This window comes from Haliotis cracherodii, unplaced genomic scaffold, assembly GCF_022045235.1.
Source record: "Haliotis cracherodii isolate W230 unplaced genomic scaffold, xgHalCrac1.p SCAF_9, whole genome shotgun sequence".
NCBI classification, from domain to species: domain Eukaryota; kingdom Metazoa; phylum Mollusca; class Gastropoda; order Lepetellida; family Haliotidae; genus Haliotis; species Haliotis cracherodii.
The window spans coordinates 45,413,387-45,438,214 of record NW_027266343.1 but is presented as its reverse complement, the minus strand read 5'-3'; the positions used below and the strand labels follow the sequence as shown (position 1 = coordinate 45,438,214).

At 42.2% G+C, this 24,828-nt stretch overlaps 1 protein-coding gene across 3 annotated transcripts; it reads left to right on the top strand.

Moving 5' to 3' along the window:
* Positions 1–554: 554 nt before the first annotated feature.
* On the top strand, positions 555–24,770 carry LOC139452363 (condensin complex subunit 3-like). Of its 3 annotated transcripts, none has more exons than XM_071233819.1 (20): positions 555–644; positions 1,967–2,071; positions 2,713–2,973; positions 3,150–3,378; positions 4,346–4,576; positions 5,490–5,682; positions 6,689–6,838; positions 8,513–8,632; positions 9,326–9,539; positions 11,887–12,063; positions 12,249–12,356; positions 12,575–12,694; positions 15,637–15,912; positions 17,085–17,266; positions 17,839–18,013; positions 18,419–18,583; positions 19,067–19,505; positions 20,970–21,072; positions 22,131–22,292; positions 24,487–24,770. In XM_071233819.1, exons 2-20 carry the CDS (start codon positions 1,973–1,975, stop codon positions 24,539–24,541), a joined length of 3,459 nt encoding a protein of 1,152 aa, XP_071089920.1. In that variant the 5' UTR covers positions 555–644; positions 1,967–1,972; the 3' UTR covers positions 24,542–24,770. The 3 variants fall into 3 exon arrangements, with proteins under 3 accessions (XP_071089920.1, XP_071089919.1, XP_071089921.1); XM_071233818.1 differs by having other exon boundaries at positions 8,510–8,632; XM_071233820.1 differs by having other exon boundaries at positions 8,510–8,632; positions 22,131–22,339.
* The last annotated feature ends 58 nt before the right edge of the window (positions 24,771–24,828 follow it).

Below are 24,828 nucleotides of genomic sequence, written 5' to 3'. Positions count from 1 at the left end.
GTTGGTCTATGGGTACAATTTGTTATTTAAGTGTGTATAGATACAGCAAAGGGTTGTTATATGTCTATTGAATATTTAAGTCCGCTTGTAGGTATCCATGTGCGTGTGTATCTGTAATTGTGCTTGGCGACTAGTCATTTAATATAGTCAGTGCCGTAGCCAGCCGGGTTTTTGGGGGGGAGTGGGGGTGGGGGGGGGGGGGGTTTAATAGGTCTCTGGTTATATCTTTACATATATACTTAGCAAATGATCACAGTTTGTAAACGTTAGGCACTATATGTAAACTAAGATTATTAAGAAAATAGTTTTAAAACAAACACCCACTGCCAGTTGCCAGTCTACTTGCGGGTGTTATTCAAGATCCCGAATTTATTTATTTTTCCTTCGCTTTTACTAATTCTATTCGTAAAAATAAACGTCAATAAATAAAACGAAATTCAAGGTGTAGGATCTTTCGGACAGGGACAAACTGGGCGTTTGTCTACATAAACAACGCACGATTCGACAAGTGCAACAACAGCATTAACCCAGTTTAACTGTAGTGTCATGTGACCGGAAGTGTGTATATTGGCGGACTAGTTTGAAAACTGTAAACAAGAGGCGACACATTTATGATTTGATATCTTTTATCTGGCAGTAAACAGGTAAGGGTGGTATATGCAAACTGAGTAGGAGATCTGAAATAGTCATACACCAGTCTTACTGAGATAATGTGCGAATACTACTACCGATGACTAAGGCTGTTGGGGTCGTTGTCGGCAAAGGCATCAGACTACACAGTGTCACAACACATGCAGTCTACAATAAAGAAATGTACTCCGGATATCGTTCTGTATGTATACGCAAATGGGCCCTAACCAAGAGCTGAGTACAGAAATGTACACTAACGTAGCAATGTTTACGGCGCTGAAGTCAGGAGTGTAGGGGATGAAGGTAAACCACACACTTGCGGCTTGTTGCACAAGTGATTTCAGTCTTTGAACCCCGTTTTGTGCAATGTGATTCGTGAAAATGTACAGTACCGGACAGAATTTGCCAAGCTATGGCTACCTGGGGAAACACATTTCTGCCGTCGGGGACCTTTCTGTAGTACCTATGCTGACAACGAACCCAACAGCATGACTAGGCCTATTTTGACAAGTAGGCAGGTGCCTGCTAGCTCTCTAGCCATTACGCGAGTCATAGCCAGGCGATCAGCCTGATTTTAATTGAATAAGGCAATACAACTAATCATCATGTGATCATGCTGGTTCTTGCAATTACAATCACTTGCTATCATAAAAACTAAGTAGAATGTCAAGTGTGTGAATGTGTCTCTGAGCCTGTTACTCCAGACAATTTATATACGAAAGAGCAGTATGTTGTCACCAACCACTATCACCATGATCATCATATGCCATGAAGTTGGTAGCTCACAGACATGAGGAAAATAAATGATGTTATGAATTTCACCTTTATTTCACCAAGTGTATTTTATACAAATAAAAAACTTCTTTAACTTCTTTTCATACATAGGACATGTTAAAAGCACAGTACTTGAACACTTGCCAGTCTTTGGGATGTTAGTTGGACACATTACTTCTTTGTATTCTCATAAATATGATTAATGCTTCAAATTGCACACAATATGGTTACCTTGCCTCAGTTTAAAGAATGTACACAAATACAACATATGCATGCTTTCAATTTCAGATCATTTTGTTTTCGAGGAATGAATGTCATCCAAAATGCCATAAGGACATTTTTCAAATTTGTTAATAATAGAAAACAATATCCATACTACATGATCTATCTTTTGTAAAATTGTGATAAATAATCTGATGACTATTGACATTTGTCTCCAGCAAATCACTGCTTTCGCTCTTGTGATTTCCCAATTTGACCGTACATTGTGTCTATGGTATAGTAAAAGCATTTACTATCCTGTGTGATTCTGATATGATCATGGTGATGTAAACTGCTCCAGAACACGATGCCCCAGATGACCCTTGTGGACGTGTTTGACCAGTGTCAAGATGGTATGCAGTGTCACAATCGACTCCTCAAGTCCATCGCGAAGATATATCAATCTGTATGTACTTTATCAAGATGAGCATGTTGAAGTGTTTGAGGTGTATACTTGATATCATACAGCAATCTTTATGTGTCATTCAAATTACATGAATTTTTTAATAAGTTACTACACATACAGCATTGTGCAGTGATAAACAATCATGTTGAAGTAATCAAGCTACCCGCATAGCCACAGCTCAATCATAAATTTTGACCCCTGAAGACCCGGGGTAGAATAGGTCTCCAGCAAACAATACTTGCTGTAAAAGATGACTAAAGGGATCAGGTGGTCAGGCTCGCTGAAATGGTTGATGCATGTCATCGTATTCTAGTTGCATGGATAGATGCTCATAGTGTTAAACACTGGATTGTCTGCTCCAGACTCGATTATTTACAGACCGCCATCATATAGCTAGAATATTGCTGAGTGTGGTGTTAAAAAACAATCAAAGTTTCATAAGATATATGTTTTATTATCCACTGATTATTGTCAACAAAGTGTTGTAAACTTGGTCAAGCTATTATCATTCACAGTTCATTTTGTATGTGCATTGTTTTGTTATGATATTCAAGCAAAATGTTTCATATTCATGAGAATGATTTCATATTTTCAGCTACATGTACACGTTTTTAATATTGTGTAATGCTTATGATTTTTAGATGGAGTTTGATGCCTTCTGGACTGAGTTTGTCCACTATCTGAAATACTCCATGATAGTGTTCAAGCGAGAGGCTGCCGTTGAGAGGACCATTGATTTTGTTGCCAAGTTTGTTGCCTCAACAGCTAAACAGCAACAGCAGGATCAGCAACAGCAGGACCAGCAACAAGATGGGACGGGAGACAAGGGGAATGAGGACGCAGCAGAGACGAAGGATGAATCTAACAAGTTCCTGCTGACCATACTGGACTTTCTCTTACAGGTTCCTATTTACTACCCCTGTATTGTTCATAATTCATAATTTACCGTATCCATTCTAATGATGCCAAATTGACATGCCAAATTTTGAAGCATTGGCTTTGTATTGTTTTCAAAATGTCCACAGTACAGAGCCTTCAAACATTGTTTGTTACCAGGTTTGTGTTGCGTATGTTGCAGTCTCACAGTGCGAAGGAGAGGGGAGTAAGATTTCGGTGTTGTCAGCTGATCAACAAGCTGCTGAGCAACCTTGGAGACGAGGCTCAGATCGATGACGAACTGTATGACAAGATCTACACATCCATGTTGGAGCGACTGCGAGACAAGGTGCCTGTGGTCAGGATGCACGCCGTGTTGGCATTGTCTCGGCTCCAGGACCCCACAGATGAAAACTGTCCTGTCATTAAAGGTAACAGTGGTACTGTCAGGGGAAGACTTAGGCCTAAAAAGTAAAAGAATTGGTTCTCAGGCAATGACTTTTGAAAATATAGTACAGGCGGGCAGTGTGTTTTTGTTGTTGGGTTGTTTTTTTTGCTTGTTCAAAGTAGTATGTAACCAAAAAAACAGTTGTGCACCATCAACCTGGGAAAGGGCCTTACTACATAAACAAGCATACAAACTCTTACTGCCGCCATGACCATGACACGAGATGCGCAGTAAAGCAGTGCGCGAGTAATGAAGTAACTGTGTGCTTTACAGGATCGCTTTGTTTTTAAGTATTAGGATTTATTTTATTAAATTTTCAATAAAAACGAAAAGTGCAGCATACTTTATTATGTTTATGATGATGCTGGCAGTGCCTGAGAACCAAAGACTATTATTTTTTTAGCCTCATCAGGGATGGGTGGTTGCCATGTGGTTATGTGGTTGCGTGTCATGTGAAGACCATGTATTGATAGGTACAACATGTACAAATGTGTGAAGTGTTTTGGTGTCCCCTGCTATAAAAACTACTGCAATATCGCTAAAAGGAGCATAAGCATGACAACATCATAAAACTCATTCACAAATTCATCTGTGGACTATGGTTGTTGTAGCCATGATAACTTATGTTTCAAATGGTGTGTCATATTGCAATGTCACCATGCTTACCATGTTACTATCAAGATATGGCTATGTGTCATGACAGACAAAGTGTATCGTTACAGCCCCTGATAATGCTGACTGATCAATAAGATTCAAGTATTTTCCAAGTTCATCGTAGAATCCTAGTTATCCTGGGCAATGTTGGCTCGCTTGCTTCATCCTCCTTGAACATGGCCAATCATTTTCACAGTTCACATGGTACTTGACCATATGTTGAAACACTGCATCTCCTGATATTATGGGCCGCCCTAAGCCATACATTATCAGTGAATGGTGTTTGAATCTTCCAGCATACCTCTTCCTGATCAGTCGAGACCCAAACCCTGACGTCCGGCGGGCTGTCCTGTCGTGCATTGCCCCCTCCACAAAGACCCTGATGGCGATCATTGAGCGGACACGTGACGTGAAGGACACTGTGAGACGCGTGGCGTACAATGTGATAGCAGAGAAGATCCACATCAAGGCTCTGTCCATTGCCCAGAGAATACAGCTGCTGCAGGATGGCCTCAGTGACAGAGCAGGTCAGTCTACAGATCTACTTGTTTACAGTGCGAACCGACTGAATCTTCAAGAATCAAGATCTGATCAAGGATTTAACAATTAGTTTTTAAACCAAGTTCCCAGGCCTATAAACAGAAGTGCATATAACCTTTTTATTGGCGTAGCTAGAATCACTGGATTGTCTGTTTTTAAGTTGTCCTGTACTTGACATGTTTTTCCAAACCAGAAGTTATATCATTATTGCACGGGACACATGTCTTTTTCCAAATGGAAAGTGAAGTCATAAGACCAGAAGTGCTTGTCAAGCCTAGTCCCCAGCATCTTCCCGAGGCAAAGGAGTTAACTGACTATAAAAGTCCAGTTTCCACCCTTGCCGAACTAGGCTGGTATTATGGAGTTTCATTTTGGCTGGACTAACGAGTCTATGAATAGTCCAATCAAAATCGTGCACCGAAATTGAAATCCGGTCCATAAACTGTTGTGCAGATTTCGGTGGATTGCAGGATTTGCAAAGCATGTGCACCGCCAACTCGTCAGCAGATTTTTTTCCAAATCTTATCATGTTTTTAATCAAGGTGCTCTCATGATTGAATGCATTTCGCGATGTAAGACCACAATAGATCTTATCGATCAGATCGTCCTGACTGGGCGTCACCAATTTGTGTGAAGCAAACGCAAGGGATACGAGAGGTGGAATCTGATTGCTCCATAGGAGAGGCTTAGAAGGGACATAACTGGTAATATCCACTGGTGGCGCTACGATCGAGCCCAGTAATTCCAGCCTAGTTTGGCAAGGGTGGAAACTGGACTTTTAAAGTCAGTTAACTTTCTTGCCTCGGGAAGATGAGTCCCCAGTAAACCACTATCAGTAGGTATCATTGACAGGGGCAGTAGGCAGCCCACTCACCCACTCTCTCTCACTCTGATTCACAGACATGGTGAAGGAGGCATGTGCTACAAAACTACTACAGGCGTGGCTGCTACAGTTCCAGGGCAGTGCACTACAGCTGCTACAGAGTCTGGACGTCGAGCAGTCGGCCGATGTCTGTCAGCAGGTGCTCTACAAGCTGTTTGAGAAGGTCCCAGTGGAGGAGATTGTAGACAACTTCGACCTGCTGGGTGAAGAGTAAGTGTTATCTCAATTACAGAGATGTATAAAGGAAGTCAGTTTAAGGCTTAAAAAAAAAAAAAGAATTGATACTCAAGCAATGACTTTTGAAAATATTGTATTGTTGGGTGGTGGTTTTTTTGGCCATGATTGCCGCCATGACCATAAGATGTGCAGTAAAGCAGGGTGCATGTAATATTGGATTGCATGGTTTCAAGAATTATGATTTTTTTATTATTTTTTTTTCGAAACAAAACGTGCGGTGGACTTTATGATGATGCAGGCAGTGCCTGAGATCCAAGACTCTTTCTTTTTCTGTTTTAGCCTAATAGGCCCCTGGAAATATACTTGTGGTTCCGGTGACCCGACCAACTTAAATAATTTTACTCGTGACCCTCAGCACTTTATCACACCTTTAATAGTTTTAAATCAACAAGATCAAAAATATCTCCCTTTTTTTCCACAACCCATATCTGTTAAAGGCGATTCACCTGAAACAGACATATATATTTTCCTTTTGACCTAGGGAATATCAGGAAGTAAGTTACCTTATGTTGAAAATGGTTGAAAATGGTGACAGTAGTATAATCTAGTACATTGGTTTGTTTGTTTGTTGTTTAATGCCTCACACAGCAATATTCCAGCTATATGACAGCGACCTGTAAGTAATCAAGCTTTGACCAGACAATCCAGTGACTGACATCATGAGCATTGATCCATGCATTTGAGATTCAATGACATGCTTCAACCATTTCAGCAAGCCTGACTCCACATTCCTGTTAGTCGCCTCTTATGACAAACACAGTTGCCTTTTACAGCAAGCATGGTTTGCTGAAGAAGTATTCTAACCCAGATCTTTCAACGGGTGTCCAGTACATTAGGTTTTGTCAAATGTTGTCAGAGTTGCTGCTGTTACGGTTATTGTGGTTATTAAGGAGATGATGTATTGGGAATATCAAGCACTGTTACCATGATTACACACAACATGTATATATCATTTTGATGTTGTCGTTATGTGTTGAAGGACCCTGATCTCGGATGACAAGCTGACGTGCGAGAGTGCCATGTACTGGCGGGTGTTGTGTCAGTTCGTGCAGGAGAAGGGCGTCACATACGAGGAACAGCTGGATAAAGTCCTGCCATCCTGCATTGTACTGTGTCGATATGTTAGAAAGTAAGTTACATCATGATGAGGGTATGAATCATTTTACCATGTTTATGTTAGCACATAAAAAAGCAGTCTCATTTACTGAGAGTTTCTGTTTAAAATAGTTTGTCAGCACCATCACAGATATATTTAGACCTGCTCATAGGCTGTGATTGGCCTAAGTCTGCAGCAAATGACAATAAAAATTCCCAATTTGAATTATAACAATTCCAAATTTCACAGATTTTACAAAAAAAAGAATTGAAACAATCCAATTTTGAATAATGTGTTGTTGTTTTTTACCAATTTGCCTGCAGAGGTCACTTAGTTTGGAATCCTTGATAAATCCCGGACTTTACCTGTGACTGTACCTGTTTCACTAGTGGTAAACTTAGAAGAGCTGCATCAACGTAGAGGACCTGCAAACTCACTCACATACATCTGAATGTCACCTTGTGCCTTTTATCTCACTTGACATTGTCTGATGTCACTTGACTTTGTCTGATGTCATCTCACTTGACTTTGGCTGATGTCATCTCACTTGACATTGTCTGATGTCATCTCACTTGACTTTGTCTGATGTCACTTGACTTTGTCTGATGTCATCTCACTTGACTTTGTCTGATGTCATCTCACTTGACTTTGTCTAATGTCACTTGACTTTGTCTGATGTCATCTCACTTGACTTTGTCTAATGTCACTTGACTTTGTCTGATGTCATCTCACTTGACTTTGTCTGATGTCACTTAAGATTGTCTGATGTCATGTCACTTGACTTTGTCTGATGTCATCTCACTTGACTTTGTCTGATGTCACTTGACTTTGGCTGATGTCATCTCACTTGACATTGTCTGATGTCATCTCACTTGACTTTGTCTGATGTCACTTGACTTTGTCTGATGTCATCTCACTTGACTTTGTCTGATGTCATCTCACTTGACTTTGTCTAATGTCACTTGACTTTGTCTGATGTCATCTCACTTGACTTTGTCTGATGTCACTTGACTTTGTCTGATGTCATCTCACTTGACTTTGGCTGATGTCATCTCACTTGACATTGTCTGATGTCATCTCACTTGACTTTGGCTGATGTCACTTGACTTTGTCTGATGTCATCTCACTTGACTTTGTCTGATGTCATCTCACTTGACTTTGTCTAATGTCACTTGACTTTGTCTAATGTCATCTCACTTGACTTTGTCTGATGTCACTTGACTTTGTCTGATGTCATCTCACTTGACTTTGTCTGATGTCACTTGACTTTGTCTGATGTCATCTCACTTGACTTTGTCTGATGTCACTTAAGATTGTCTGATGTCATCTCACTTGACTTTGTCTGATGTCATCTCACTTGACTTTGTCTGATGTCACTTAAGATTGTCTGATGTCATGTCACTTGACTTTGTCTGATGTCATCTCACTTGACTTTGTCTGATGTCATGTCACTTGACTTTGTCTGATGTCATCTCACTTGACTTTGTCTGATGTCACTTGACTTTGTCTGATGTCACTTAAGATTGTCTGATGTCATCTCACTTGACTTTGTCTGATGTCATCTCACTTGACTTTGTCTGATGTCCCTTTACTTTGTCTGATGTCATCTCACTTGACTTTGTCTGATGTCATCTCACTCGACTTTGTCTGATGTCACTTGACTTTGTCTGATGTCATCTCACTTGACTTTGTCTGATGTCTCAGCAGGTTTCTGGAGAAGCTGACAGGCTGCGGTGAGGACTTTGACAGACAGCTGGAGCTGGAATACATTGGCCAGCAGATCCTGTCTCTCTTCAAGTACATGGACCTATCAGATCAGGCTGGCCGGTAAGTGTCTGTCTTCCAGCATTATTACCTCCTGTCTGGTATTCAACAAAGTGTGTAAGTGTAGACCAATGTTGTGTTCACCATGTTTAAAGACTAGAGTTGCACGGTATTACCGGTATACCACAATTTTAAATGCTTTTGTACATATCACAATAAGTTTGGAAAATATCTGTGTATTGGATTTTTCAAAATCATGCATATTTTCATCTTGTTGGCAAAGTTTACATAAGTGAAATTGAAATGAAATTCATACACATAAACATACTTTGAGACATATTAAAAAGATGATACTTGGCAAAACTGATCATCAAGGTTGAAATTAAAGTGTCAAATGTTCTTAAAGTGAAAGTCTCTGAGAAAATGGCATCACAAGTCAGTAGCTCATGTGTCCGCCATGTGCATTAATGACTGCAGTGCAACGTCGATACATGGAATGGATGAGGCGGTTGATGAAGGCCATAGGCACTTAAGCCCACACTCTGAAAAACACCTGACGCAGTTCAGTTGTTGAACTTACCTGGACATTGAGCTCAAACGAAATTGCCAATGGGGCATCCTATTTTGGGGCTCTATTGCTTGTCAAAAGAGGCAACTAGATTGGATCATGAGTTTGTCTATATTCAACATGCAAACATTAAAGTGTTGCCCAACTAGATTGACAATGACAGCACTGACTCTGCACACATGTTGCAGGCGCGAACTGGAGAAGCTTGTCCACGACATGATGATCTGCGACCACGTGAGTCACGCCTTGATGAAGCACATCATTTCAACCCTGCATCTGGTGAAGACCAACACAGACACACTGGTGGCCTACCTGGCCGAGACCATCTCCGAGATACGAGAACCCATCACCATCGTGGAGAAGAGCCTGGACAAAGACGAGAGACGGCAGTTGGATCTGAAGGTAGAATTAATGATTCTCAGTAGAGGCAGCAGTCAGTCTGGCTCAGTAGAGACGGCAGTTGGATCTGAAGGTAGTGTTAATGTTGTCAGTCATTCTCAGTAGATGCATCAGTCAGTCATTTTCAGTAGAGGCAGCAGTCAGTGATTCTCAGTAGGGGCAGGAGTCAGTCATTCTCAGTAGAGGCAAGAGTCAGTCATTCTCAGTAGAGGCGACAGTCAGTCATTCTCACTAAAGATGGCAGTCACTGGTTTTCAGTTGAGGCAGCAGTCAGTCATTCTCAATGGAACCGTCAGTCAGTGATTCTTAGTAGAGCCGTCAGTCATTCTTTGTAGAGGCAGCAGTCAGTCATTCTCAGTAGAGGCAGGAGTCAGTCATTCTCAGTAGAGGCAGGAGTCAGTCATTCTTAGTAGAAATGGTAGTCTTTCTCAGTAGAGACGGCAGTCAGTCATTCTTAGTAGAGGCAGCAGTCAGTGATTCTCAGTAGGGGCAGGAGTCAGTCATTCTCAGTAGAGGCAAGAGTCAGTCATTCTCAGTAGAGGCGACAGTCAGTCATTCTCACTAAAGATGGCAGTCACTGGTTCTCAGTTGAGGCAGCAGTCAGTCATTCTCAATGGAACCGTCAGTCAGTGATTCTTAGTAGAGCCGTCAGTCATTCTTAGTAGAGATGGTAGTCATTCTCAGTAGAGACGGCAGTCAGTCATTCTCAGTAGGGGCAGGAGTCAGTCATTCTTAGTAGAAATGGTAGTCATTCTCGGTAGAGACGGCAGTCAGTCATTCTTAGTAGAGGCAGCAGTCAGTCATTCTCAGTAGAGGCAGGAGTCAGTCATTCTCAGTAGAGGCAGGAGTCAGTCATTCTTAGTAGAAATGGTAGTCTTTCTCAGTAGAGACGGCAGTCAGTCATTCTTAGTAGAGGCAGCAGTCAGTCATTCTCAGTAGGGGCAGGAGTCAGTCGTTCTCAGTAGTGGCAAGAGTCAGTCATTCTCAGTAGAGGCGGCAGTCAGTCATTCTCACTAAAGATGGCAGTCACTGGTTCTCAGTTGAGGCAGCAGTCAGTCATTCTCAATGGGACCGTCAGTCAGTGATTCTTAGTAGAGGCGTCAGTCATTCTTAGTAGAGATGGTAGTCATTCTCAGTAGAGACGGCAGTCAGTCATTCTCAGTAGGGGAAGGAGTCAGTGATTCTTAGTAGAGACATCAGTCAGTCATTCATAGTAGAGATGGTAGTCATTCTCGGTAGAGACGGCAGTCAGTCATTCTCAGTAGGGGCAGGAGTCAGTCATTCTTAGTAGAGGCGTCAGTCAGTCATTCTGAGTAGAGATGGTAGTCTTTCTCGGTAGAGACGGCAGTCAGTCATTCTCAGTAGAGGCAGGAGTCAGTCATTCTTAGTAGAAATGGTAGTCTTTCTCAGTAGAGACGGCAGTCAGTCATTCTTAGTAGAGGCAGCAGTCAGTCATTCTCAGTAGGGGCAGGAGTCAGTCGTTCTCAGTAGTGGCAAGAGTCAGTCATTCTCAGTAGAGGCGGCAGTCAGTCATTCTCACTAAAGATGGCAGTCACTGGTTCTCAGTTGAGGCAGCAGTCAGTCATTCTCAATGGGGCCGTCAGTCAGTGATTCTTAGTAGAGGCGTCAGTCATTCTTAGTAGAGATGGTAGTCATTCTCAGTAGAGACCGCAGTCAGTCATTCTCAGTAGGGGAAGGAGTCAGTGATTCTTAGTAGAGACATCAGTCAGTCATTCATAGTAGAGATGGTAGTCATTCTCGGTAGAGACGGCAGTCAGTCATTCTCAGTAGGGGCAGGAGTCAGTCATTCTTAGTAGAGGCGTCAGTCAGTCATTCTGAGTAGAGATGGTAGTCTTTCTCGGTAGAGACGGCAGTCAGTCATTCTCAGTAGAGGCGGTAGTCAGTCGTTCTCAGTAGAGGCGGTAGTCAGTCGTTCTCAGTATAGAGGCGGTAGTCAGTCGTTCTCAGTAGAGGCAGTAGTCAGTCATTCTCAGTAAAGATGTCAGTCAGTCATTCTCAGTAGAGACAGCAGTCATTCATTTTCAGTAGAGGCGGCAATCAGTGACTCTCATCAGAGATGACAGTCAGTCAGTCATTCTCAGTAGAGATGGCAGTCAGTCATTCTCAATACAAACAGCAATCAGAAAAATTACTCCCTTGAATCAAAGTCAGAATAAGTTTTACAAAATTATATACCTTTCATATTATAAATATTGCTGACCAAAATGGTATGAAGAATTCTCAGAATTTTCTGTTTTGCCCAAGCTGATTACATCCATGTGCATTTTAACTAAATACAAAGCTCCTATGCCTCTGCTATTGAAACTGAATTTTGTTTCGTGACATGCAGATTGCCAATATCCGGGTACGTTTACACCAAGCTAAAGAAGAGCTGGAGGATTGTGTGAGATGCCAGGAGTTTGCCCGAGCTGCAGAGCTGAAGAGCTCTGTGTCTGAGCTGGATGCTGAGAGATCCTCACTCCTAGAACAAGGAGAGCCTCAGTCACAGGAAATACGTACAGAAAAGGTGGGTTGGAGGTTATTCAAGTATTTATGTGAAAGATGCTTAAACAGTACTGCAAGTTTGTGTTTGCTTTAAATGTCAGTTGACAAAATGAAGAATAGACACAGAAAGAATAATTTGGGGGCTATTCAATCTGTTGTCATTTCTTGCAACCAAGATGATGAAGGTCTTTTCCTTATATCTTGCAGAATGATCCCTTCACCATCCTGAAGTGTCTGACTGTCATCAGCGAACTGCTGACTCAACTTCCTGTGAAGACACTGACACCCACTCTGCACATGTTGCTGGAGAGCCAGGTAATACTCACTGAAGACCCTGACACATACATCTTGCTGGAGACCAATAAAGAGTCAGAAGGCATTGATTGCAATGTATGTCAATGTTTGTCATGTTCTGAGGAATGCAACACTTGATTTTCTTTGTGCCCATTGCACATGAAGTTCAAGAGTCAAGTTATGTTTTGTTCAGCTAGCCTCTGTACATGTTCATTTCTGTATTTATCCCATGGTTGCAGGTGTTACCTGGAGTGCAGAACGCCGAGTCTGACGTGCGTAATGCTGCTGTCAAGGCGCTGGGACTCTGCTGTCTACTCAAGGAGGAGGTGGTCATGCAGTACCTGCCGCTGCTCATAGAGGTCAGTTGATGATCAGACAGCTTCAACACTCTTAGTACTTCAATAACTTCAGTAACAGGCCTTCAATTTGGCAGCCTGACCTTGACAAGACTTTAATTGTATCTCACACTATGCATTTCTTCCTTCTGTTTCGATCCTTATTTTGAAACATTTCGTCCGAAGAGATTCCAGCATCACTAAGGTCACCACCTAAACACATGGGTTACGCAGTGTAATCCTGTGCTGTGACCTTACACGACTTGATCCTCTGACTACCCCTGCCAGTCCATTCTTTCAACTTCATCAATTGTACAAGTTCGCCCTCTACTTCTACTACGGGACCAAAGAGCCAGGATTGCTCTTGCACCTCATACAGATCATCTTGTTTCCTTATAAATCACTATCCAAGGATCGACATTCCAGATCATACGGGCGACACTCACAGGATCAACCTTCTCAGTATTGGTGTTCTCCTGAACAACCTCATGACATAGCAACTAAAGTCACGGAACACTCCAGCTCGACAGGACGATCTTCATCCTTCTGAGGATGATTATTACAACGATTTGCACATCGATCATCGGGACGGTATAGAGCTCTCTTTCTACTACTCATTCGGATTGTCATCGTCAGAAAACGTTTCCGTTCTTACGACTCAGACCCACAATGACGTAGTCATCGGCAGTGGATCGCCATGAGCATAGCAAGTACAGGTATCATCATCACAGCTGGGATTGATACCCTCAGCCCATGGATCGATATCATGACATGCACATATACCCTTATGCATCGTGTGGCCGTTTCACCGATCAACATCGTTACCCGCCTTATCCTACAAATCTTGTTCTGACTTCTATCATTATACGCCATACACGGATCGATCTATGGATGAAACTCCTTGATTCAGGTTGGCTGATCCGGCACCCACAGATGGTCTTATACCGCCATGGCTCCTTAATTCTTTGGTGATATAACTACTCTCAGCCCTAAGCGTTCTTCTACTGCCTCCACTGTGGATGATTGAGACCTTGACCATTTAGAGACCACTGTCCAGCGTACTCTCCAGCTTATTTCAACCACTCTATCGGCAACAGAAGCAATCACCTCATCCGTGTCACATGCCAAGTCCTCCGATGACACCCTTATCAGAAGTTCCTTTGTGCTGATCCGAGAGATCTCTGCCGCCATGGTCTCCTGCAATACTGTCAGGGGGACGACACTCGCTTGTACCAACTGCCATAGTCTATCCTGTACCTGTTTGCCAACAGGAATCAGGAAGTTGACAAGGACATCACTCGGAATACTTTTAAAGGTATCCCACAACTTGCTTAAGCTCCAGAAACATCACCTGGAGGAACAACAGAAGAAGGAGCGCCATCAAAGCATGACCTATGTGAGGTCATTGGGTCAAAGTCAAGTTCTTTTCGTGGCTATCCATCTCGTGGGAGAACCTCAACACCATGCCTTTCTCCCTGACCAGCCTTCTCCTACACATCACTCCCACCTCCTGCATCCATCTCCGGAAACCCTACATCAAAGGGTATTTGAAGAGAGTAGCCAAAGACCATCAGTCAGTCTCCCATATCAGTTTCTCTTTTTAGCTCCGCTCGACTATCTCCTCCTCCTGTGACATCCAATTCACATGAGACTAGAGCTGTTCCCTCTACCATGTCCTTGCACAGCAACTGTACCCTGTTCACCATCACAACAGTTGACAGCTGCACACCAGCGCAGATAGATGATACTATGTACCTGCTCCTGCTGTCCAGTACTCCGTATCCTGTACATACAGGAATATTGGAAATATTGGAACATCACTGCTTTGTTTATTGTCATCGTTATTCAAGACTGAGTACCCAGTGGAGGGTGAGCTACCTTGTCTGTACAGACTCCGGTCTTCCACATCGAAGTCGCCCTTCGAAAGCTTTGTTCAAGCTCATAAGGAAACATAGGATCAAAAGAAAGAAGAAATGCATAGTGTGAGATAGGATAAGTATATAAGAATACAATGTAATGTAAAGTTTATGAATTCTTTAATCTCTTTATTATATGTGATCATCCTTAAGATAAAACGTATTTCCACTGAATGAAGTAACTTTCGAAACCATGTGTCAATACTTTGTTTGAGTGAATCACCCTATTTGTCATGTAATCCCTCTTGATTTACACCCATGTCTGTCTACATACAGCGTTATATAGTGTTAACCAATAATTCATTGATCAAGCAGAAATTGCATCAATGTATGGGGCTTAAAGGTAGTTTGTGCTTGGTACCGTATATGACCGCGGATAAGCCGACCCCGTAGATAAGCCGAGGTGCTAACTTGACCATTGAAATACGAGAGAAAATGATATGACCCGCAGATAAGCCGAACCAGGAATTGAAAGGCAAAAAACACTGCGAAGTCGGACTGCAAGACATGTGCCGGTACTCGCAGATATTCAAAAATATAAGATGAAAAACGTTGTAATTATATTGAAAAAGTCATTATTATTTCTAATAAAGATTTAACAAACCAGTCATCCACTTTCATAATGTGGGAAGCTGTTTCTCGTTGTTTTTTTTAATCTCATAATGATCGTTATATGTTGCCATCAACAACAAGCGCCATTTTGTGAATCGGTGTATATAGAATTATGAACCCGTGAGAAAATATATCAGCTAGAGCGAGTTTGAATTCAGCATCGTAAGTATGGCGTATTCGTTTCAAACTCATGATGAGAATGTCAGTCAGTACTTACTTACTTACTTTGGAGATTTAAGTCAGTCAGTAAAAATATACTAACTTTTATAACCCCCTTTACACCACTATTGTATGTTAGTGTATGGTAATCTCATTTGCATATTTATATAATGATACCAAGTTTTTTTTCTGATTGGTTTACCACATTGATAACACTAGCCATTATTTGATCAATATTTGTGACTTCATCTTTAAACATATAATATTGAAACACATCAGGTGTCCCAACACGACACAGAGACGGTGAAGACCACGTCTCTCAAAAGCCTGTTTGACTTGGTCCACATGTTCGGACTGGGCATCACAAGACAGGAAAGCAAGACAGCAGCGGAGGAGAGCAACTGCAGCGTCAGTTCTGACACAGTGGAGGCTGCTGCAGATTCCCCTGATGACACTCTGGCCGATGCCACTACCACCAGCTCAAAGAAATCTGATGCTTCCGCAGACATTGCAACCAAGCTGGTGGCCATTCTTAGTGCTTTCCTGGATTCCGAGGTAATCAACAACTACAGTAGAGACACTTGTTGTTTAGGACAAAAAAGACAAGTCGAGACACTTGCATACATATTTATATTGGATAACCTGGACATTTAGGTGACAGATTAGCAAGGGTAGGCAGGTCAAATTAAATTGAATATGTCTGACAGTTTTTTGGTCTATTGTTTAACTTAACATTGCTTCAGTCAGTCTGGTTTAGGAGTGTGGAAACAATACTCAATCTGTTACAATGTAAGTGGTTGACTTCTATACAGTAACAAGTACTCTCTCCATGCTGAGAGACCCGTGAAGATTCCAGGGTAGAATCAGTCTTCAGCAACCCATGCTTGCCGTAAAAGGAGACTATGCTTGTCGCTAAAGGTGACTAATGGGATCGGGTGGTCAGGCTCACTCACTCGGTTGATGCATGTCATCGATCCCAATTACATGGATCGATGCTCATGATATCAATCACTGGATTGTCAGGTCCAGACTCGATTATTTACAGACCACCGTCATATAGCTGGAATATTGCTGAGTGCGGCGTTACACAACACACCAACCAACCAACCATGATGAGATGGGGTTGGTAGGGTAGCCTAGTGGTTAAAGCGTTTGGCCGTCATGCCGAAGACCCGGGTTCGGTTCCCCACAATGGTACATAGTGCGAAGCCCATTTCTTGGTGTCGCCAGTTGTGATATTGCATTAATAATGCTAAGAATGGTGTAAAACCATACTCGCTCGCTCGAGATGAGATGAGATGAGTTGGGCTTTTCCTCAGGTATTTCCTGTGTTCGGAAACCACACTATTACCATGATTACTTTGAATTTTGTTAAGGGCGTTTTGAGGTTTCAGCCTTTCTCTTTTCTAATCCTTCAAAAGTAGTGATTGTGACCACTCTTAGAATATTTTTCATAGTCATCAGGTCAGTTGACACCCAATCAAAACAGTGTTGCCTTTTGCTCCTGTTCCATATGTTGACAGCTTGGCATTTTCAGCAGGCTACATGATCTGTATCTAGGATGTCAAGAGACTCAACCAAAGCTGTTCTTTCATAATGTCTCATGGTCGAATAGGGCCCCACTTCTAACCCAACACAAGTCTCAACCCACATACCCCTTATTCCTTGCTGTCAGTTCATACCAGAGAAATTATTACTGATGAGACACATGAACCTTGTGGTCACAGAGTTCCGAGTTGAGGACAGTTGCAGCTGAGGGCATGGCCAAGCTGCTGCTATCTGGCAGAGTGGTATCTTCCAAACTCCTGTCTCACCTCTTGCTGTTGTGGTACAACCCACTGACAGAGGATGACAACCACCTCAGACACTGTCTCGGAGCCTTCCTGCCGGTGTTTGCCTTCGCTTGCAGGTGAGTGGATACAGGTGTAGAATTTAATATGCCTCCATCATGTCGATGCATACTTCCAGCATAACCCAAATCAGATGTCAAGTTTAAGGGAATGCCCCCATGATCAATGCAGAAAGGCTCCATTTTGAAGCCCTAGTGTTAGCATTTCAAGTTAAGTCGGTCATTGCTTAATGATTAATCATGCATGAGAATAGCAAATTCTTGATTTGTCATTTTCAGAAATTCTTTCTCAGTGTTCTTTATGTAATCAACATTACCCTTCTGTTAAAGAAGCAACTCTTATGTGATGTTTTCCTATACTCTTCAACCACACATCTAGGAAATACTTCATCAGTGCTTTGAATCCTTGTCTTTTGTGTTTTATGTTTATGTGTTAATGTTTATGTTGTTTCATTTTGTTTCATTCAATTGTTCTCAACAAATTCACTAAATTAAACTAAAATGATTGATTAGAAAATGATCAGTCATATATTTCATCGATTCCTTTGTTGGAAAATACCACCAATCTATCGTCACTCACATAAATCACATGAAATGACACTGCCTCCACCTGTTTTCTCCCATGTTACCAGGGCTAACCAGGAGTTGTTTGAGGAAGCTTTCATGCCGACACTGAAGACCCTGCTGAATGCCCCAACATCCAGCCCCCTAAATGAGGTGAACGTCAGCAATGTGGGGGACTTCCTGGTCCAGCTCATCAACACCAAACTCCTGGTGGTCAACCAGAACTCCCAGAGTCTTGTCACTGTAAGTCTAACTGTCCGTGTGCAGAGTTGCTTCCCTTAGGCATGCCAGGAACCTATGATGGTGGAACTGAGTCCCAGTTTCCCCTGATTATGTTCAGCACTTTACCCATGCTCATAGATTTCACAAAAGTGGTGAACTCCTAAGACCTGCTTTACTTCACGACTTCCGGCCACATCAGCTATCCCATAGTGATAACGGTATTACTGAAATACTGTTTAAAGAGGAGTTTAACACAAATCAGATTCTAACCTGTCTTCAAAAACAGCAATACAAACTACATGCATATGGTTCTTGTGTTACACGGTTTACAAAGCGATGTTAAACCCAGCTCAGTCATCTCACTCACTCAAATAATACTCCAGTTGTTGAAAGGGATGACATAATTGTTGCTGTGTTACCTCCCAGGACAACCCAGGACACGACCACATAGCTGTCCTGGTGAGTAACGAGATCCTGTCCAACCCCGACTCCTTCAGTGTCAAGCTGTGGACACGCCTCCTGAACCAGCTGGACCTGAGCCCAGACACACAGCTCAAGGACATGCAGGTGCTCTGTGACCAGATGCTGGAGGTAGGTACAACAATGTCTTGATCCCATGACTCTACCTAGCAACTCAAGGATATGCAGTTGCTCTGTGACCAGATGCTGGAGGTAGGTACAACACAGTGTCTTGATCACATGACTCTACCTAGCAACTCAAGGACATGCAGGTGCTCTGTGACCAGATGCTGGAGGTAGGTACAACACAGTGTCTTGATCACATGACTCTACCTAGCAACTCAAGGACATGCAGGTGCTCTGTGACCAGATGCTGGAGGTAGGTACAACACATTGTCATGGTCACATGTCTCTACCTAGCAACTGAAGGACATGCAGGTGCTCTTTGACCAGATGCTGGAGGTATGTACAGAACTCTCTCACCTTCAATTGCTAGGTACCTGACCAAGGCCCCTAGTGACCAATTGTATGTCAATTTGGTGAACTCATTACATGCCAATTGGTACATAGACAGAATTGTTAATTGATTCAGTTGATGGACATTTCTCTCTGCAGGTTGTGAAAGAAAAGCAAAGTGTGAAGTCCGTGGAGAAGTTTAAGGCAACTGTTGACTCCATGCTTGCTGACAAAACCAGCAGCACCAACGCTGATGTTGTGCCCAAGACAGAAGCAGAAGGTGGTGATGTCACCGAGGCTGATGCCAGCAGTGCTGTTGCTGACTCGCAAGACCCCCTTCCATCTTCACAGACCAGCACAGTCCCTGACTCACAAGACACGGTCGCTACCAGTGTCGATATCACCAGTGTCGTGTCCGATTCGCAGGGCTCAGATGTAGCTATAAGTGTTGTTGACTCGCTATCAGACTCACAGAGTACTCAGGTGGAGAGTTGCAGTCAAGGGGAGGCAACTGGAACTGTTACACCTGCATTAAACACTACAATAGAAAACACGACTGCGTCTACCAAGAATGTGAGAGTCAAACGAACAACAAGAGGTAGGGAGTGTGGAATGTTGTTATTGCAGATGTTGTAGTGGAATGTTGTTACTGCAGATGTTGTAGTGGAATGTTGTTACTCCAGATGTTGTAGTGGAAAGTTGTTACTCCAGATGTTGTAGTGGAATGTTGTTACTCCAGATGTTGTTGTGGAAGGTTGTTACTGCAGATGTTGTAGTGGAAGGTTGTTACTGCAGATGTTGTCGTGGAATGTTGTTACTGCAGATATTGTGGAAGGTTGTTACTGCAGATGTTGCAGTGCAAGGTTGTTACTGCAGATGTTGTAGTGGAATGTTGTTACTGCAGATGTTGCAGTGCAAGGTTGTTACTGCAGATGTTGCAGTGCAAGGTTGTTACTGCAGATGTTGTAGTGGAATGTTGTTACTGCAGATGTTGCAGTGCAAGGTTGTTACTGCAGATGTTGCAGTGCAAGGTTGTTCTGCAGTTGTTGTAGTGGAATGTTGTTACTGCAGATGTTGTCGTGGAAGGTTACTGCAGATGTTGTCGTGGAAGGTTGTTACTGCAGATGTTGTCGTGGAAGGTTGTTACTGCAGATATTGTGGAAGGTTGTTACTGCAGATGTTGTAGTGGAAGGTTACTGCAGATGTTGTCATGGAAGGTTACTGCAGATGTTGTCGTGGAAGGTTGTTACTGCAGATGTTGTCGTGGAAGGTTGTTACTGCAGATGTTGTCGTGGAGGTTTAACTCGTTTGGCAAGTTTATGTTGCAGAGTGTGGTGCTGTGTGTTGTAGTGAGATGTTATTATGACAGTGAAAGTTTATTTTGTCGAAATCTTTGTTACATCTTTCCCTGTTTTATTTGAATCTGACTTAGCCACTTATAACCACTTTAACAACTGTTTATTGATGCTTGGACAATGCTGTCTTTTACACTGTCACCAACCTATTTCCTAGCTAACTGTTCAAAGGTTTAAAATGACCTTTCCTCAATACTTTTTCAACCATTTATGTCTAATTAAATATCCTTTTTAATAAACTTTCTATTACATAAATAAATTCCACACAAATAGAAGAACTATCGTCATATGTTCATACACATGATACAGACATAGATTCAACCGCCTCTGTGATCTTGTGGTAGAGCATCTGCATTGAGAGCGGAAGGTCCGGGGTTTGATCCCCGGCCACATCATACCACGTTAAAAGATGATACCTGTTGTTACCCTGTCTGGCGCTCGGCATTAAGGAGCTAAAACAAGGACTGGTCATCTCGGAGTCAGGATACTGTATCTGAGTGGGATATTCATGTTAAACTGCAGCATGGCATCTCAGTGAACTAGCACTATAAAATCGGCATCAGTCCTAACTACTACAAGCATGTACACATATGAGCATATACGTCGCTATGTAAGTGCAATAATCTTGGACCTGACATTAACCCCATTTCACCTTACCTCACAGACATGGATCATATTGTAAGTGTTGAACTCCTTCTTGTTTGTAGCTAAATCAGTGAAAACACCTGCCCCAATCCTGATGCCCCAAGCCACCAAGACAGCCAGGTCAACAACAGGCCGACGCACCCGAACACAAGTTCAAGCAGACAGGTAATACAAAGCATTGTTCATCTTGCAGTAATCACACTTTATTTATTTACTTTTACTGTTCTTACCTACGACTTGAACATGTTCCAGATACATGTGAGTTGAGGGATTTATGTTGCAATGTAATGTTTATGAATGTGAATACAAATGTTTAACTGGTTCTGCTGTTGATCTGAAAACATAATCCCAATGGAGATCTCTCATGCAGAGAGAAACACCTCCATAGAGCAGATAGCCCAACCACAAGGCATCATATGACCCAAGTTACGCTCGATACTCATTATATCCAATATTTTTCATGTTCATGTGTAGGATAAAGAATGTCCAAGGGTTTTTTTGATATTTAAACCTGAATCCGCGGGATAAAACTGAGGTGCCTGAAAAAACCTGAGGGGAAGTGTTTTATCTAACTTTTAAGCCAACATAAAACAACATTTATCAACATCAACCTCAGGAAACAGGCGTAAAATATCTGTTGCTGGTGTACAGCATTTGAAAAAAGACATTCTTTAAAGCATTGTGATTTATGAGCGCCTCTGTAGCCTCACTCACTGGGGTACAGAAAGATACCAAGGTTGCGTGTTCGATCCCTGGGAATATAAAGAAAACATTTGTCATTACATTTTACGTTTCATTATATTATGTTCAAATGCAAAATATATTTCTAGCGAAAAACATTAAAATGCCACAATCTATACGGAAGTTTATTCATAGAATCCCAGGGATATTATCCCAGTTTATGAGATTTAACCCGACTGGAGAACAAAAGGATGGTGTCACTAGGGGGTTTATACCTACTTTTCCTGCATTACATAGGTAATGTTTGCACCCAATAAGCTTCCTACCCACGAACGCCTAATTTCACATGTACTTGGTTTATCTCTAATAAAAGAGAGTCAAGTGTAGCGTGCATTAAGTGATTCCTGATAGGTGAATGTGTTTCGGCTATTCGTTTCACGGAAGTGTTTCTCTCTGGGATTATTTTCGGTTCAACTGCAAGAGATTGCATCATATGTAATGACACTCAGTTTGCCAAGAACCACTCTTCTGTTTTATTTCAGCGAGCTAGAGAACAGTGTATTTGGCTCTCCGACCCCACTCCGAGGCATAAAACAGGTTGAATCACTAGAGCACACAAGGAGAAATCTACAGGGTCTTCTACTGGATGGCAAAGATAGTTCCCAGTCTGTCACTGAAGAACCCAAAACTCCTCGCAGTAAACGGTATTAAACTTTCACCCTCCAAGTCAGCTGGGTCAGCAGTACGATTGGTAAAGAGTTTAAACTTGTTAAAGTAGACACATCTTGGATTGGAGTAGCTGCTTGACTGTATGCTTCCAAAGAATGTATACCTGAACCCCTGCTCAGTACTGCAGGACATATGCTTGTAGAAAGACTACAGTGTTGCACCAAGGCGCTGGGATCTAAGAGTCTTTCGAACAACTTAGAGGGTGATGCAGGAGTCTTAAGAATACAAGATATGATTGGAAAAAATAACCTCACAAACATTCTGAAGGAAATGCACTGCCGCTGTCCCTTGAGTGTTTTTATCAGAAATAGTAGGCCTTTATGTAATATGTCACTTCAAATCTCACTCATCAGGAGTGGTACCTGTCATCTTATATAACCAACATAGATCAAGTAATATTTAAACCAGCTGCTTCAGCATGTTCAGGCATTTGCTCGGAGACCTGGGTACAATGTGTGAAGCCCATTTCTGGTGTCCACCACCAGGATATTCTTGGAATATTGCTAAAAGCTGCATCTGACCATACTCACTCACACAGCATGTTCTGACTTGGTTATCACTGCAGCGTTAGAAACTGGCGCTAGTCCTGTAGTCCTTGCCAAACTGCCCAATAGTAAAGGTATCATAAGGACTAGTAGAAATATGTTATCATAATAAGGACTAGTGGACTGAAACTGTTAGTTTCTACCACTTGTCACTTCAGGATTTGTCATTATTACATGTACATGTTGTCTCAGTACATGAAGTAGGGTGTTACATGGACACACTGATGAATTGTTTCAGGTCTTATTGTTCAAAGATCAGGGAACCTTAATATGCAGTCTATGTTGTATACTAGAACAAAAGAAAGCATCAATTCCAGAGATGGTTCTGTAAGCATGACAAAATTTAAATTACATTTTACCACAGCAAGTTCAAAATTGAATTCCTGAACATGATATCCCAGAGACATAATCATGACAATGGTTCCAATAAGAAACAAGATGTGTTCAGAATGTTCATCCCACAACCTAGCCGCCCTGGTGCATCACCATCCAGTATGTACACCAATGATGTGGTAGTGGAGCCTTCTTCTGCAAGACTCAATCCATGCCTTCCATATATTGCTTTAGATTTCTTTGACTCAGTGATGCATTGCATGTTTCCTTTGTTTCCTTGTATGGAGAAACGTGCATGTTTGTCATGGTGTGCATTTGTTTGTTTGTTTGTTTAATACCAAACCCAGCGATATTCCAACTTATGGCAACAGCCTGTAAACTATCAAGTCTGGACCAGACAATCCACTGATTGATATTGTAAGCAATGATCCAAACATCAGGGCACAATGACATGCTATCAAGTCACCTGACCACCCAAACCATTAACATGATTAAGTCACCTCTCATGACCAACATAGTTTGCTGGAGACGATTATAGCCCAGATCCGCACAGGGACAAATATCATAGCTTTATGGAATACTTATGTAGTGTACAAATCCTTGGTATGTTTGTAATATATACACAGATGCAGTCTCGTGTATCACCGATGTGAGGTGATAAATGTCTTGTGGATGCTTCTAACAGCTCCACAGTGAACTGAGACTGCCTCCGTGGTCTGGTGCTAGAGCGTCCGCCCGGAGAGAAGAAGGTTCGGGGTTCGATCCCTGACTGCGCCATACCAAAAGACGTTAACAGATGGTTGTTACCCTGTCTGGCGCTCAGGATTCAGGGGCTACAAGTACTGGTCGGCTCGGAGTTAGTATACTGTGTCTGAGTGGGTTATTCATGTTAAACTGTCCCTTGGTATCTGAATGGGCTAGCACTATAAAATTTGGACTAGTACAAGCAGACACATACATGCACAGTGGAAGTGCAAATAAACAAGTGTTCAACACCTTTTCACCTCGCACACACACACACACACAGAGTTACAAATGGAACCCCTTTTAATGAACGCTGGGACCACCCCAGAGACCCATAACTGCTTTTATGGACACACATCTGTGCATGAGAAAACCCTGTTACAAACCTACCTTCCAACTAGGACAGTGTGGTATGTACCAAACCCATTTGTCCACTGAATGCTCATCCCAGGATGCCTGACTCTCACACTTCAATAAAACTGTTTGATCGAGATGTGTCATAATGCAGGCAAGGTGTATGTTAATGGGTTTTTTTATATATTTTCAGTGCTGGTACACGGTTGCAGAAGCGACCAGCACTTACAGACGTCAATGGAGACTGAACCTGCTTAGCAAGAACGACTTAGTGACTTATACCATCAATGCTATCACCACCATCAGAGTATCTTCAAGTGTGTCCGCCAACGTTGACATGATTGTGCTGTGAGATTGGACACCCTCCGTCGTTCAAGAAACACCAAGTTGATCTGAGTGATTGCTCCTCTTCAAGCAGATCAGCACAGCGAGCTATGTAGGCTGTCATCTGTCTCTTGTTCCTTTCTCTTCTATTGTCACTTCCAATCATTGATATTGTTTGTCATTTGTACATACTTTGTCCTTCAATAATGTC

Coding starts and splice junctions, on each gene's coding strand:
- LOC139452363 (XM_071233818.1), top strand. CDS start 1,973: ATGCCCCAGATGACCCTTGTGGACGTGTTTGACCAGTGTCAAGATGGT. Junction 3,379..4,345: donor AAACTGTCCTGTCATTAAAG/GTAACAGTGGTA, acceptor TGAATCTTCCAG/CATACCTCTTCCTGATCAGT. Junction 22,293..24,486: donor AAAACTCCTCGCAGTAAACG/GTATTAAACTTT, acceptor ATATATTTTCAG/TGCTGGTACACGGTTGCAGA.